Source organism: Ochotona princeps, chromosome 1 (assembly GCF_030435755.1).
Source record: "Ochotona princeps isolate mOchPri1 chromosome 1, mOchPri1.hap1, whole genome shotgun sequence".
In the NCBI taxonomy this organism is placed as follows: domain Eukaryota; kingdom Metazoa; phylum Chordata; class Mammalia; order Lagomorpha; family Ochotonidae; genus Ochotona; species Ochotona princeps.
The window spans coordinates 164,150,161-164,163,914 of NC_080832.1; the positions used below are offsets into that span (position 1 = coordinate 164,150,161).

The window sequence follows — 13,754 nt, forward strand, 5'->3', positions numbered from 1 at the left end:
ACCCACATTGGGGAGCAAAAGCAAGCAGGGCTTTCTCAGCACAAGAGCTGAGAACCTGTGGGACTGTGTTCACACAGAAATCTAGCTGCAGACGCATGGATTTCAAAGTGTTTTTGTACCAAAATAAACTTTTCTTCTACTTCCTTTCCCATGTACTTTTGAATGTATCCTTGTATGTTCCTAAAGAACTCTCCAAGCAACAAGGGTTCCAAGGCAAGTAGGGGGAAAGATGGTATGTAAGAAAATCTGCAATTCTGGTAAACGTGGGAAGAGGCGGACAAAGCTGCCAACCCTGCTGTCCAGAGCACACACCTGTCGTCTTTCTCCAGCCCCTTTCCTCCCCTGTGGCTGAACCATGGCTCCATGTCCAGGGAGAAAAAAGACTCGGATGCACTCATTTGTAATGACTGGAATGTTCCTATTGTATTACACCAGCAGTTGCTACCTAATCCATGCCCTATTCTCAACCACATCTTCAAAGGGTAAAACACGTTGTAACCTCTCTCACAATAGATCTTTCCCGAGACAATTACAAAGTATAAAATTGGACAAAAATGTGCTGAAGGGTATGTGTTTGCCTTCTAGAAAACACCAATGACAGACTCGCGAAGCGCAGCTACGAGCAGATCAATGGAAGAAAACGTTCCTCCTTCCAACAGCAAACACTACAAAATCTTTCCATGGACTCGCCAATAGCAGCGCTGATGGCTCCGTTCCAGAGCATGTGCGATCTAGAACACGTGGGAAAATTGCACCCTTATGCCTTGGAGGGAAATTTTAAAAAGGAAGGAAGGAAGGAAGGAAGGAAGGAAGGAAGGAAGGAAGGAAGGAAGGGAGGAAGGAAGGAAGGAAAGAAGGAATAAAGAAAAAGAAAGACTGACTCATGAGTCATCAATGACAAGGCTAAACTGAGACATCATGCTAACAGGTATTCACTAGGCTCTTCTGCAACCAGGTAACAGGGGTACCCAAACTGGGCACCGGGTTTGGAAGCAGGCAGAATTGTCAACACAGAACACTCCGGAGGAAAGCAGAAGGCATTCCAAACCAGCTACGGACTGATCCCTACTTTCCCAAGCAATTGTCTGAAGCACACTTGAGCCTAAAGCAGAGGTGAGGATTGAACAAACACTGCACATCTTTCTCCCAATGATCAAAGCCTCACAAGGTGTGATCTAGAATAAAACATTTCCATCCCAGGCAATGAGCATGCAGTCTCTTTCCCAGCACCTCAGAGGCAGTTATGCGTTTGTTTGTTTGTTTGTTTGTTTGTTGCAAGACTGGTTATGCAGGTCCTACTTACGTAATGCATACAAGGTGAGAATTATTCCAGCCAGGCAAAATCCTTCGAAGAACCTGAGTGTGCTGAACATTGTCACATTCACCGACAGGGCCACCGTCAGTCCAAAAATCAGAATGAAGATGATGGAAAACAGTAGTACAGGCCGCCGGCCAACCCTGCATGTGCAGAAAGAAAAAGTCGGGCGTTTCGGTTAGACCAACATAGGGCAAATGGGATGAGACTAGACCCACTTTCTGGGGAAAAAAAGTTAAATCCAATACCTCTTTCTGCACATAAGAGATCAACTGACCACTGGATGAGAGAATTGAGACAAGAACTCAATTCCCATGGCTGGGTCTGAGGTTCTGTCCATTTGGGCATAACTCAAACCAACAGGAACAAAATCAAGGGTAACGCCCCAAACGTAAACCTGGACACACCCCACAGAAAACATGCCAAGCAAGCACCATCCTGTGGCACTAGCTCAAAAGTCAACAAGGGCGTGAGTGATGGTCTTCACTTCCTTTCCCCAGACTGTGACCCGAACTCACACAGCACAGCAGAGCCTGGGCTAAGCCGACTACCAATTTGCTTCAGTCACATGTCAAAGGATCACTTCTTTAAGGAATCATAAACGAGCTTGAACTTCGAGTAACTGGGTTGGGCTTCATGGTGCTTAAACACTGAAGCCCCTGGAATGGGCACCAGCTGTCCCCCAGCCATCACGGACAGGGAGCCCAGCCTGGTGGTCATTAGGGGAGATGGTCATGTGCTCTCCACCACAGGCCCTATGCTAACCCTCCATGTTTCCTTTTATTCACCTGCAAGAAAGAAAATTCAACAAAGAACTCCAAAGAAGGCAACGCAACATGACCCACCGGGACCACACAGAGTTGACAAGAAAGCTGGAACTCGGAGGCTATGATCTACTAGGAGGAAAAAAAGAGGGGGTGGAGAATAGGGAGCAAAAAATGCAGGCCTGGGACACCTAAACACCACATCCTGGATGGCCCTAGACATATTTATGGCAGACAAGGCAGATACAGAGAAACTCGAAGTCGATGTGTGTTGCCCAGGGCTGGGGTTGGGGATAAGGAGTGGCTGTAAATGGACACGCCTTTGCATGATCCTCCAGGGGGATAGAAATGCCTGAAGCTTAGAGCGTACTGATGTTTTTCTAACTCTGTCCATGTGCTAAAACCCACTGACTTGTACTTAAAAAAAAAAAAGAGTGAATTTTAGGATATGCAAATTGTCTTGCCACAAAGCTGTTTAAATGAAAGATGACTCAGCAGGACCGCGCCCTACGCTGCTGCATGCAATGTTAAAAAATTCAGAGAAAGGAACAAAAGAATAAAATTTGGTTCAGAACTTTTGAAGTCGCTGTGACTTGGGGGGCTGGGTGAGGTGAAGGCCAGGAACTTGAGGGTCTGGCCTGGAGACTGTAGCCACTACTTCCTGTGACCGGTGCTGGAGTCCACAGGATTTAAGGTAAACCACTGCTGCATAGAATCCATTGAAATTATGGCTTAGTTGTTCTAAAACAGGACTGGGAACGTCCGGCCCACAGGACAGTGTGGCCAAGGCAACCCCAGGTGGGTCCTGCAATTCCACAGAGAGCAGGCGAACTTTTGTAGGCCCCAAAGTGATGTTATATATATGCAAAGGGCCCTTGATAGCAAGAAAAAAAAAAAAGGCTCCCCGCCTCTGTTCTAAGAGGCAAGAAAACAAACAAAATCTAACATATGCATTTATTTCCTTGACTTTGCAGTCTTTCTCAGAGCCATTGGGGCTGCCAAGGGAGATGGTGGAAGGAGACGAGCACTCAACATGCAGGCAAACACTTCAGTTTCTGCTCCCTCAGGACCTCCCTGACCCCTGCCCTCTGACCCCTGCCCTCTGAGCCTGGTTTTTTCCCTGACCTGAGACCTTTGCAAAGAGGCTTTACGTGGTCTGTGTGTGTGTACATGTGCGTCTGGGCACACACAAGTGTGCACACATACATGCATATTTTGACCTCGTTAGTAAAAATAGCTGTTGAAATCAGAAAGGAAAGTGTATCATCAGGAACTTTATGGCCAATGCCATCTTTGAAGTCAGCTCACCCTGTGTGGGAATCTTAGGCTGTTCACAGTCCAACTTGGCCAGCTTGGCAAAGGCCAAGCTGGCCCGCCGGATGGATCCCTGACTATGCCACGGTCTGGCATCTGGGGAGTCAGGGAACATTCCAGCCTTGCTCCTTGGAATCTGCAGAGTTCCAGCGTGAGCTGGCTGTCCCAAACAGAATCCCTCGGAGAAACTCATGAGGTGGTTCTGAGACCCTGGGATCCACAGCTGGCAGAATAATGGCCCTGCCAGAGGCTCATGTCCTGCATATTTTACCTTCTGGGGTAACCAAGATTCTATGGGTGTGGTGAAGGTTGGGGACTTCAATCTAAGCAGCTCGATCTAATTACAGGAGGGCCTGCCCCATGGGTCGCAGGGAACTGGAGAAGAAGCAGTGGGTAAGACGGCTTTGGTCTGCCATGACTGGCCCCAGGAAGAGACCATGAGCCACCGACCGCAGGTGGCCCTCTGCAGCCAGCAGTGCCACAAGCCCAGAAAGGCAGGCAGCTCTGCTCCTATAGCCCTGAGTCCCAAGCTGCACATGTGAGCTGAGTGCTATGAGCCTACACATGTGTTGGCAAAGGCAGTGAGTGTGTGGTCATTGGGTACACCAGCCACAAGGCAGTCCATGCAGTGTCCAAACGGGAGACAGCCCATCACAACCAAGTACTAGAGAATGTGTGTGTGTGTGTGTGTGTGCGCGCACACATGCGCGCATGCGTGCATTTATCTATTTTAAAAGCAGGAGAATCTGCCACTTGGCTCACTCCGCCACACAGCCACAACAGTCCAGGGCCAGGCCAGGCTGGAGGAGATTTTTAACAAAGGGAACATTTATAAAGTGTGGGCCAGCTGTGGGAGAGCTCACAAGCGACAGTGTGCAACCTCACAGCTCCTAATACTGTCTGATGTGGGGGGCAGGGAGGAGGTCAAGCAAGAGGGAGAGAAAGAGGGAGGCTCATTGTATGGCGTGTCCCCAACAGGACGCGTGACCCTTGGCAGTCCTGCAGTGACCAGCTGGGGACAGTAACGCCCGACCTCACTCTCCTCTCCCTGCAGCCCCACAGCGGCTGCTTCCCCTGGCTATGCTTGCCTGGATGCTCCAGGGAAGCCCAGAATGACAGCACAGAGAAGGGGAAGGACCACACAGCCCAGGAACTCCTGCTTGTCCCACACGCCTGAACTCCCAGACCTGACAACACCCCACGCACCTACACCCAAGCACCATCCGTGTTGAACACGGCCACTTTTCAGAGCAGTTTTCATGATACGCTCAGTGCAGCCTACCAGAGCTCTGTCAGACCAGCTGCTTCGGGCAGTCTCGTGGTACCCAGGCCGCCAGCTGTGAGCTCTGGACTTCCCCTCATCCTCGTGAGCTTGATTTCCATTTGAGTGAGGCTCAAGCAAGGAGCAAAATGCCACACACACAAAAAAGGAGGGTGAATGGGGTGGAAAACACCAAACTTTCAAGCTAAGACAGAGCCTCAGTTAGAACGTCCAGGAAGCCACAACCACAGGATCCTGCCCCTCTCGCCACCGCACCAGTTGGCGTGGACCCTGGGGAAAGCAACTGCGGGCCATCAGCCTGCTGGGCACCCATGTCCGAGCCAAATGCTGGGGTTTCTCGTCCCCTGGCCTGGTGTGTGAGTGAGTGGGGAGGCTACACTGCAAAGGCATGTGAGAAGAAATCACACACAAAAAAACAAAAACCGTTTTCCAACAGCTCCAGCCTTCACGGGCTGGGGAATGGAAGTCCCCCTCTCCTCTGCTATCCATCCACTACCACCCACGCTGGCAAGCCTGCACTTTGCAGAGCAGAGGGGGCACGGCTTGTCTGAGTACATCCTCTGAACCTAGCTCAGTGCGCACATCAGGGAAGCAGCCCGGGGGAGAAGGGAATGGAATGAGGATGTGCACTTTGTAAAAGCCCCTCCTGTATTTCAGACTCAAGTGGCAAACCTGTACTTGGTTCAAGAAACCAACCAAATGAACAAACAGCGCTATCTCTGCTTTACCAAAGTTTAAAATTCAAAGCATAACCAAAGAGGCCCCGGGCCCGGGTTTCCAGGGGCTGCCAGTGTCCATGAGAGGGTGACTAAGCGGAGTCTGAGCCCCCGTGGGATGCGCTGCTATATGGCAGGCAGGACACAAAGAGCTCACAATCCACATGCGCTTTAGGCAGGAAATGGCCAGAGCTTGGAAGTGGTATCAGCATGCGCCTGCTGCTGCCGCCTGTCACCTCACCCGGGCCCCAGGGCCAGCCTCTCAGTCAAGCAGGGTTCAGAGGGCACCGCAAAAACCTGCACAGCGTGTGCCTTTTCTCCCTCCTGGCCCTTAACCATGTCTCTGGGCGCACGATGTGCTGGTTCACATCACTACCCCCACCAAAAAAAAAAAGAGAGAGAGAAATCTTTCAAAATAGCGGGCCGGGAGCAGGGCCTACAGCCGCACAGCTGTCCTTGAAGAGTTCCAGTACACTGTGCAATTGCTTCCTTGCTCTGCCCAGCCCTGCTGTGTCCTCGTGACCACAGGATGCCTTAAATAAAAGTGTTGCGGCACGCTGGCAGGCAGGAGGGCTCCGGAGCCACGTGGCTGGGTGTCAAGCTCGGCTCTCTGGCCTAAAGCGCCGTGAACCTGGGGATTTTGCTTCGGGGCTGAATCGGAGGGCGGAATAACCGGAGAGGGGTGACGTGAGGATGGAACTGGTTTTGTTTTGTGTCTGTGGCCTGGCACAGCATCATCCTGCTGCCGTGGCTAGCATCACCATTACAGTCATGCTCTGCTCTGCCCACACCCCCATCATCCCACTGCTGTCTGAACCAATACCACACAGTTTGCTGCAGGCGGCCTGGGGTCCTCACCACCCCACCCCACCCTGCACCCCAGTAAGGCACACCAAGCCTCGCCTCTGGGCACCGCCCTGCCCACTGCCACCCTACCCTACCTGCACCCCCATCCATGGCTCAGACTGCTGCTGTTGGCCATGCTGCGGCTTCCCACAGGGCCATGCCGTGCCACATACCACGCTCTTGTCCAATTTCATCAGCGTGGTGCTTGAGGTGCTGATTACAACTGCCTAGCCACTCAGTCCATGGCAACAAAGGGTCTCCTGCAGCCCCCCTGCTCGACGCACCTGCAGCAGCTTCCCCCTTAGAGGCCAGCCCTTGTGCACAGGCCTTCAGGCTCTGCCAGCACTGAGTGTCAGCTGTAGCTGTGGGGGTGCAGGCTGGCTGTGCTCTAGATTCCAGCAGGAATGCAGAGTCCGATATGCCCTGGGCCAGCTCTTGCAGCCCTGCGCCCTCCAGGCTGCTGCTCTGGCTGGGCTGCACACTTCGGGACCAGGAAAAAGACTCAGAACCAAGCAGGTAACACTGCCCACTACTCTCTAGCCAGTAAAGGGGTGCCAGGGCTTCCAGAGGTTCAGGTGGCGGGCATCTGGGTACTCACCAGTCAGCAATGCATCCAGTTATTAGGTAGCCAAAGATTAATCCAACCAGTAAGGAGAACTTAGCGATATGGACCTTCCAGGCATTATCACACACAAGATCCCACTAGAGGGGGCAAATAGAAAATAAATCAGAGAGAGGCACACACAGCGCTATTCGTCGTACTCAATCACGCGGGCAGTGCAATGACCTGGTGCCGCATCGCAGGCACCTCTAGGAGGAGTCTGTTCAACAGTTTAAAAACCATGAGAAACAGCACTGGCCCATGAAGGGGCCGCTTTTTAACGGGACACACGTCAGAGTCCAGGGAGAGGGAATGGCGTAGCGCTGGGGATGTCCATGTCCTTGTGTCCCAGTGGCTGCAGGGGATGTGAATCGAGGGAGGGCAAGCTGGGGGGCGGCAAGCTGGGAGACCCTGGCCACAGGCCACCCCTCACGAGCCACAGAGAGAGGCAGGGGCCCCGCTAACCTTCCACCTTGAGTATGGCCATGACATAAGAAAATGAACCCCAACTTCTCCATTTCCACCCCCAGAACACTGCCCAAGCTGGGTCACGTCATCCCAAAGCTAGAGCTGAGTGTTCCTAGCTGACACTGAACTTTGTAAACATTTCTTATTGCTTTTTTCCCCCCTTCATAAACAGTCCTGACATGTTCCCTCAGCATACCATAAAGCTGGCACTTCATGAAGAGAAAGCCAATCAGTGAACAAATACAACATTTGGAGGATTCTTTTTTCTTCTGCAACTAAGTTTTATTGTTTAATAAGAAAAATAAAAAGTTTTCTCATTTTTCCTTTCAGTTTGCATTTGCAGAAGCTGCGTGAAGGCCCACGTTTGTTCCCTATACATGATGAACATCCAGTTGTGGACAGTGGACCTGAGGGGCTGAGGGAGCCTGCAGGGCCAGCCCACTCTCACACATCTGTGTTCTCGGCCACCCTCAGCAGCACAGGCATCCACCTGCTGGGAGAGGAGCAGCTGAGACTCACACATCGGGACCCTCAAGTCCAGGTCAAGTGGGGCCAGAAGCTCCCAGGGCAATGCACACAGCTGGAGACTGGGCGCTAGGGAAGGCCATAACCCGAGACCTCCCGCCAGTGACAGGAGATGGGCGGGGTTTAGGGGGTGTGGGCGGCGTCTAGCTGAGCTCTGATCCTCCCTCTGCCATCTTAGAGGTCTCACCTGAACCCCACCTCCACCCTGTCCATCTTGAGGCCCAGAGTGTACCCCAAGGATCCTTCTAGGGTGTTTCATGTTTAGCTCAGTCTCTGCCCCTTGCTTGCAGACTTCAGGCAAGCCCGTGAGTCTCCCAGAGTTCAGAGTGACAGGGCTTGGTTCACAGGGTAGCTGAGTAAAAGCTGAGCTCTGCTCGGTGGCTGCAGACAGCAGGAGGACATAGCCTGCCATGCCAGTCCCCATCTGCCCTGGTCTCCTCGGGATCCCTGTCTGCTGGCTGCCTGGCTGGCAGGCTCTCTGTGTGACCTTACTCTTGTGCCCTGTGTGCTCGCAGTGACTGGCAGCACCAGGCTGGAGCACAAAGGGAACGCAGGAACTGCGCTCATTCTTGTATCTGTGGAGGAGGGTGCTGTTGGCCACAGAATCTGACTCAACATTCAGATGCGGGAGTTCGGTTGATGGCCAACATCCTCCCACTGTCCCAACAACACGGGCAGCGGCACCTCGACAGCCACTTCAGAACCTGAAAGGCAGATCCGTGGGTCCCAGTCCAAATGAGGTAAGACCGCCTGAGGGGGCGCAGCCGAAGGATTCTGAGGACCACTGCTCCCCCCTTGTCCTTCCCCTGCCAGTGCTGCACTGTGGTTTGATCAACCCTCTCCAGAGCAGGGAGAAGCACACGCGTTCCGTGAAACATGTCTGTGGCTCTGGCTCCGGCTCTGGCTCTTCTTCCAGACCACGCAGGCCACACTGTGAAGTCCCCTGTTTTAATAACAAGTGCCTTTCAGCATACAAGCGACTTTTTTTTTTCTTTCATTTCACTCGCAAGGCAAGGAAGACACAATGAGATCTGGGAGCCAGGAAGTTCATTTGTCAGCTGTCCACAGTGGTCAAAGTCACAGGCAAGACTCAGGACCTCAAGCCAGGTCTCCCTCGTGGCCTGGCAGGGACCCAAACCCTGGTGCCATCATCTGCTACTGCCTCAGATGTGTCTTAGCAGGAAGCCGGCTCCTAAGCAGAGGAGCCAGGAGTCCAGCCAGGAGCTCTGGTAGGAGAGACAGGAATCCCAAGCAGTGTGGTAACTCCTGTGCCACCTGCCTGCCCCACACAACTTACTTTTGACTACAGAAACACAACTGTAGCCTGCTCATGAACACATGTGTGCATTCTGTAGCCACAGCTGGGTTCATACACACTGGGGGAGGCAAGGCTCCCAACACTTGGGACTGCCCCCTCCCCATCCCCACGCACCTGTGTGTGCCTCAGTCTAACACCCTGGTAAGGGACGGGCAGCCCTGAGGTCCCCATGGCTTCCAGTGGGGAGAGCACCAGCTCCTATCTCGCTCCCTTTGCTTTTAAACTCTCCCATGCCTGTCACAAGACTTCCCACCAATGTGCTTATTGGAGGCTCAATAGTGCAAAAGAATGTATTACATTATCAGTTGATGGCCAAGAGATGAGAATCTTTTTTTAAAAAAGATTTATTTATGTTTATTTGAAGTAGGAGTTAGAGAGAGAGAGAGATCTTTTATCCACTGGTCCACTTCCCAGATGGCTGCAATGGCCAAAGCTGGGACAGTCTGAAGCCAAGAGCGTCTTCCGGGTTTCTGAGCGCAAGAACCCAAGCACTTGATCATCAGAGTAGGCAGGACTCAAACTGCTACCTATATGAGATGTCGGGTGCTGCGGGTAGAGGTTTAGCCTACCACACCATGATGCTGGAGACTGAACGAGAAGAAATGGCCCACAACGCTGTGAGCTCAGCCACTTGAACAATGAGACCTGCAGCCTGCACAGTCTAAGAGGCATGCTCAATGGAACAACACTAGAGGAATATTTCAATAGGAGACAGAAGACCACGTGATTGCAGGGGCTGACCCAAAAGGGAAAGCAAACCTGGAAGGCATCAGCTGATCTCTTACACTCCATGGGAAAGGCTGCGGCATCCAGGGTAAGGCAGCCCTCTGGTACCTGGCCCCTCCTTCACTGGGCACAAGGACAGACAGAGATCTGCCACAGCAAGCACACAGAGGCAGACTGGCCCGGATAACGGTCACTCACGCCTAGGGATCCAGCACAAACTGCTCTGCACCCTCCCTGGCAATCTGGCACGTTCCACTCAGGCAGCTGGGGTGGGGTGGGGTGGGGTAGGGCTGGGGGAAGCCATTGAGCTGAATGGCCAGTTTGACTTTTGACTTCTAGTATTTGATCAAAATGGGCCTGAGTGGAAAATGTGCTTGGAAAGAGGACGGCCCAAAGAATCCTCGTGAAGAATTTCCCAAATACAAGAAAGCGCTGGGACCAGTGCTGACCTCCAGCCGTGCTCACACTCGGACATCTCATCGGGCAAGGGTGCAGGGGCTCTTTCGGGCAAGGGTGCAGGGGCTCTTTAAGATAAAAACAAAACAAACCAGTATGAGAGCAAAAGCTCTAAGAGCTCCAAAGCAGGACATTGGCCCTCCTCCACTACCCACTCCCCGCCGCCCGTTCCAGCAGATTCCACCTTCCTAACACAGCATGGACTTGGCATCTCCGCTTTGTGGACACTCAGAGCCCCTATTCCCCAGGCGACTGGTGGGGGGCACTCAGTCCCTGTTGGTGGTGCCAGCCCCCTGGTGTGTGTGTGTTAGGCCACCTCCCAGCTAAGCTTTCAAATATGACTCGAGCTCTGCCAGCAGGGTGCATACCCCAAAATAACATTTCCAGTGCAAACCAGCTCTTGTTTCTGGGCTGGCTTGACCCAGGAGCAGTATGAGGAGTGAGCAAGCTAGACATCCATTTTAACCGGTCAGAGCTGCCAGCGACTGTGGGAGATCCAGGAGCCAAGAGTTGTGGCACTGGCTAAGGAGGAGAGATTGTGAAGCCACTGGTCACGACAGTGACTTCTGAGATGTGGCCCGCCTAGGGCTAGGGCATTGTGCCAGGGGTCAGGGCCCTGGCTCACAGCTGCTGCCAGCAACAGAGCAAGCACTGTCTCTGTCTGTTCAAGCCCGAGCCCCTGACACACCAGGGAGGCCTCTGTCACTGTGTGCCTTGGCATGGAGTTGGCAAAGAGCAAGAGGGCCAAAGCCTCAGGTGACGTCAGCTGCCGACCTCTCCTGAGCTCGCTCACGCCCACCAGAGTCCCTCTCCAATCCATTCCCCGGAGAACAATGGGAACGCGGCTCCCTCATGAAGCACACTCAGGCTGTATCAGCAGATTTCACAAGCTCGTAAATGCGTCCCAGGGAAGCAGGCTCTATTTTGCAATGGAAGGCCTGCTGGCTTCACCAGGGACGTGCGGGGAACGCCAAAGGTCGAAGCCAGTGTCCACGCCAAGACTCACCGAGTGTGGCTCTGCTTTACACAACTTCTGTTCAACACACAGAACCAAGGCCGAGGTCAGAGAACTATCGAGTAGAATGTGACTGTGCCTATGGATGTTAAGGAGCAACTGAAAGACACATGATTTATAATCATTGAAAAAGGGCTGATCTAATTGTGACTTGCCAGAGTGGAGAAATACATATCAATGATACTAATGAAATTTCTTAAGAGGGAAATAAATGGCAGTTAAGAGAAACAATCCTATTTTAAACAGGAATGAAGCTTGTGATAAAAGGTAAGGGCTAGAGCTGTGGCACAGCAGCTTAAACTGCACCACGCACCACAAACGTCCCAGAGGAGACTGCCAATCTGAGGCCCAACTGCCCTGCTTCCTACTCAGCTCTCTGCTAACACGCCTGGGAAGGCAGCAGAAAACGGTCCAAATTCTTGGGCCCCTGCCATCCACGGGGGAAGCCAGTGCCACAGGGTAAAGGATTGGAAAATAGTTAGAAAATGCTTAGGAATATGTCCGATTCTTTTGATGAATATGAAAATGTAATGTTTTGTTTATGGGCCTGGCAGCGTGGCCTAGCGGCTAACGTCCTCGCCTTGAAAGCCCCAGGATCCCATATGGGCGCCGGTTCTAATCCCGGCAGCTCCACTTCCCATCCAGCTCCCTGCTTGTGGCCTGGGAAAGCAGTCGAGGACGGCCCAATGCATTGGGACACTGCACCCGCGTGGGAGACCTGGAAGAGGTTCCTGGTTCCCGGCTTCGGATCGGCGCGCATCGGCCCGTTGCGGCTCACTTGGGAAGTGAATCATCGGACGGAAGATCTTCCTCTCTGTCTCTCCTCCTCTGTGTATATCTGGCTGTAATAAAATGAATAAATCTTTAAAAAAAAAAAAGAAAACGTAATATTTTGTTTAAAGAATTCTTTTAATTTTCTACAAACGCAAGTGCAAGAATTACAAGTCTATATAAGGGGAAGTGGGCACTGATTTTCTGGAAGCCAATTTTGCAACATGCAGTGCATGCTTTATATAATGTCCACCCTGCATCCCAGCAACTCCTTTTCTTGGCACTTTTTCCCAAGAAAATCATCAGAGAGACCCATAGAAATCCCTAAGCCATGTTCCCCGGTTATAATTTAAGATTTATTTATTTTTTATTGGAAAGTATGATCTATAGAGAGGAGGAGAGACAGAGAGGAAGATCTTCTGTCCACTAATTCACTCCCCAAGTGGTTGCAATGACCAGAGCTGAGCTGATCTGAAGCCAGTATCCAGGAGCTTCTTCCAGGTCTTCCACGTGGGTGCAGGATCCCAAGGCTTTGGGTTGTCCTCGACTGCTTTCCCAGGCTACAAGCAGGGAGCTGGATGAGAAGTGGGGCCGTCGGAACACGAACCAGTGGCCATACGGAATCCCAGTGAGTGAAAGGTGAGGACTTTAGGTGCTAGGCTACCATGCTGGGCCCCGACTATAAGTTTTTCTTTTAAAGGTTTAATTTATTTTACTGGAAAGTTAGAGATGGCAGCAATGGCCAGAGCTGAACTGATTAAAAGCCAGAAGCCAGGAGCTTCTTCTAGGGTTTGCATGTGAGTGCATGGGGCCCCAGAATTTGAGCCATCCTAAGCTCTTTCCCCAGGCCATAAACAGGGAGCTGGATAAGAACTGGAGCAGCTGGGGCTCCAACCGGTGTCCAGATGTGACGCCAGTGCTACATGTAGAAGATGAACCACCACACTGCTTCTTACACTGTTTATGATTTACAAGAACAAAAGATGAGACCTCAGGTAAGTCTCTACAAGCACAGACAGCCATTCCAAACCTTGCTTTAAAAAAAATACTCCTGACATAATGGTACAATCAAGTCTCAGCAGGTGAAAACAGCAAACGGATGCTTGTACGCGAAGGGGAAGTCAGACGGCCTTTCCAAAACATTCCAGATGATTGTTTCTACAAAGATGTGGAATGGAGGCTGTGTTTATTTTTAGTTACACAAATTTTCTCTTTCTCAAACATTTTACAATTAGATATTTTTAAAGTTTTATTTATTTTTAATTGAAAGGCAGATTCAGAGAGATAGGGAGAGACAGAAAAAGATCTCCCATCTGCTGGCTCATGATCCGGGTCAGCTGAAGCTGAGCTGGTCTGAAACCAGGAGCTTCTTCAGGGTCTCCTACACGGGTGCAGGGGCCGAAGGGCTCAAGCCGTCTTCGGCTGCTTCCCCAGGACCTAAGCAGGCAGCTGGATGGGAAGTAGAGCAGCCGGGACACAAACTGGCATCCATATGGGATGCTGGCGCTGCAAGGTAGAGGATTAACCTGTTGAGCTACATACAGCACTGGTCCCTTCCTCTCTCCCCCATCTTTTAAATAAATATTTAAAAATCTTAAAAATGTTGAATTCCCTGAAGATTTTTCATAGTACATATT

The 13,754-nt window shown here is 51.7% G+C and overlaps 1 protein-coding gene across 2 annotated transcripts in view; it reads right to left on the reverse strand.

Moving 5' to 3' along the window:
* SLC22A23 (solute carrier family 22 member 23) overlaps positions 1-13,754 on the reverse strand; it is a 148,074-nt gene that overhangs the window by 105,317 nt on the left and 29,003 nt on the right. The window contains exons 2-3 of one of the 2 annotated variants that reach the window (XM_058668357.1): positions 6,836-6,939; positions 1,304-1,458 (exon numbers count right to left, since the gene is read on the reverse strand). In XM_058668357.1, coding sequence (XP_058524340.1) covers positions 1,304-1,458; positions 6,836-6,939 — 259 coding nt within the window. The remainder of the gene's footprint in view (positions 1-1,303; positions 1,459-6,835; positions 6,940-13,754) is intronic. The other variant, XM_058668360.1, reaches the window with a different exon arrangement.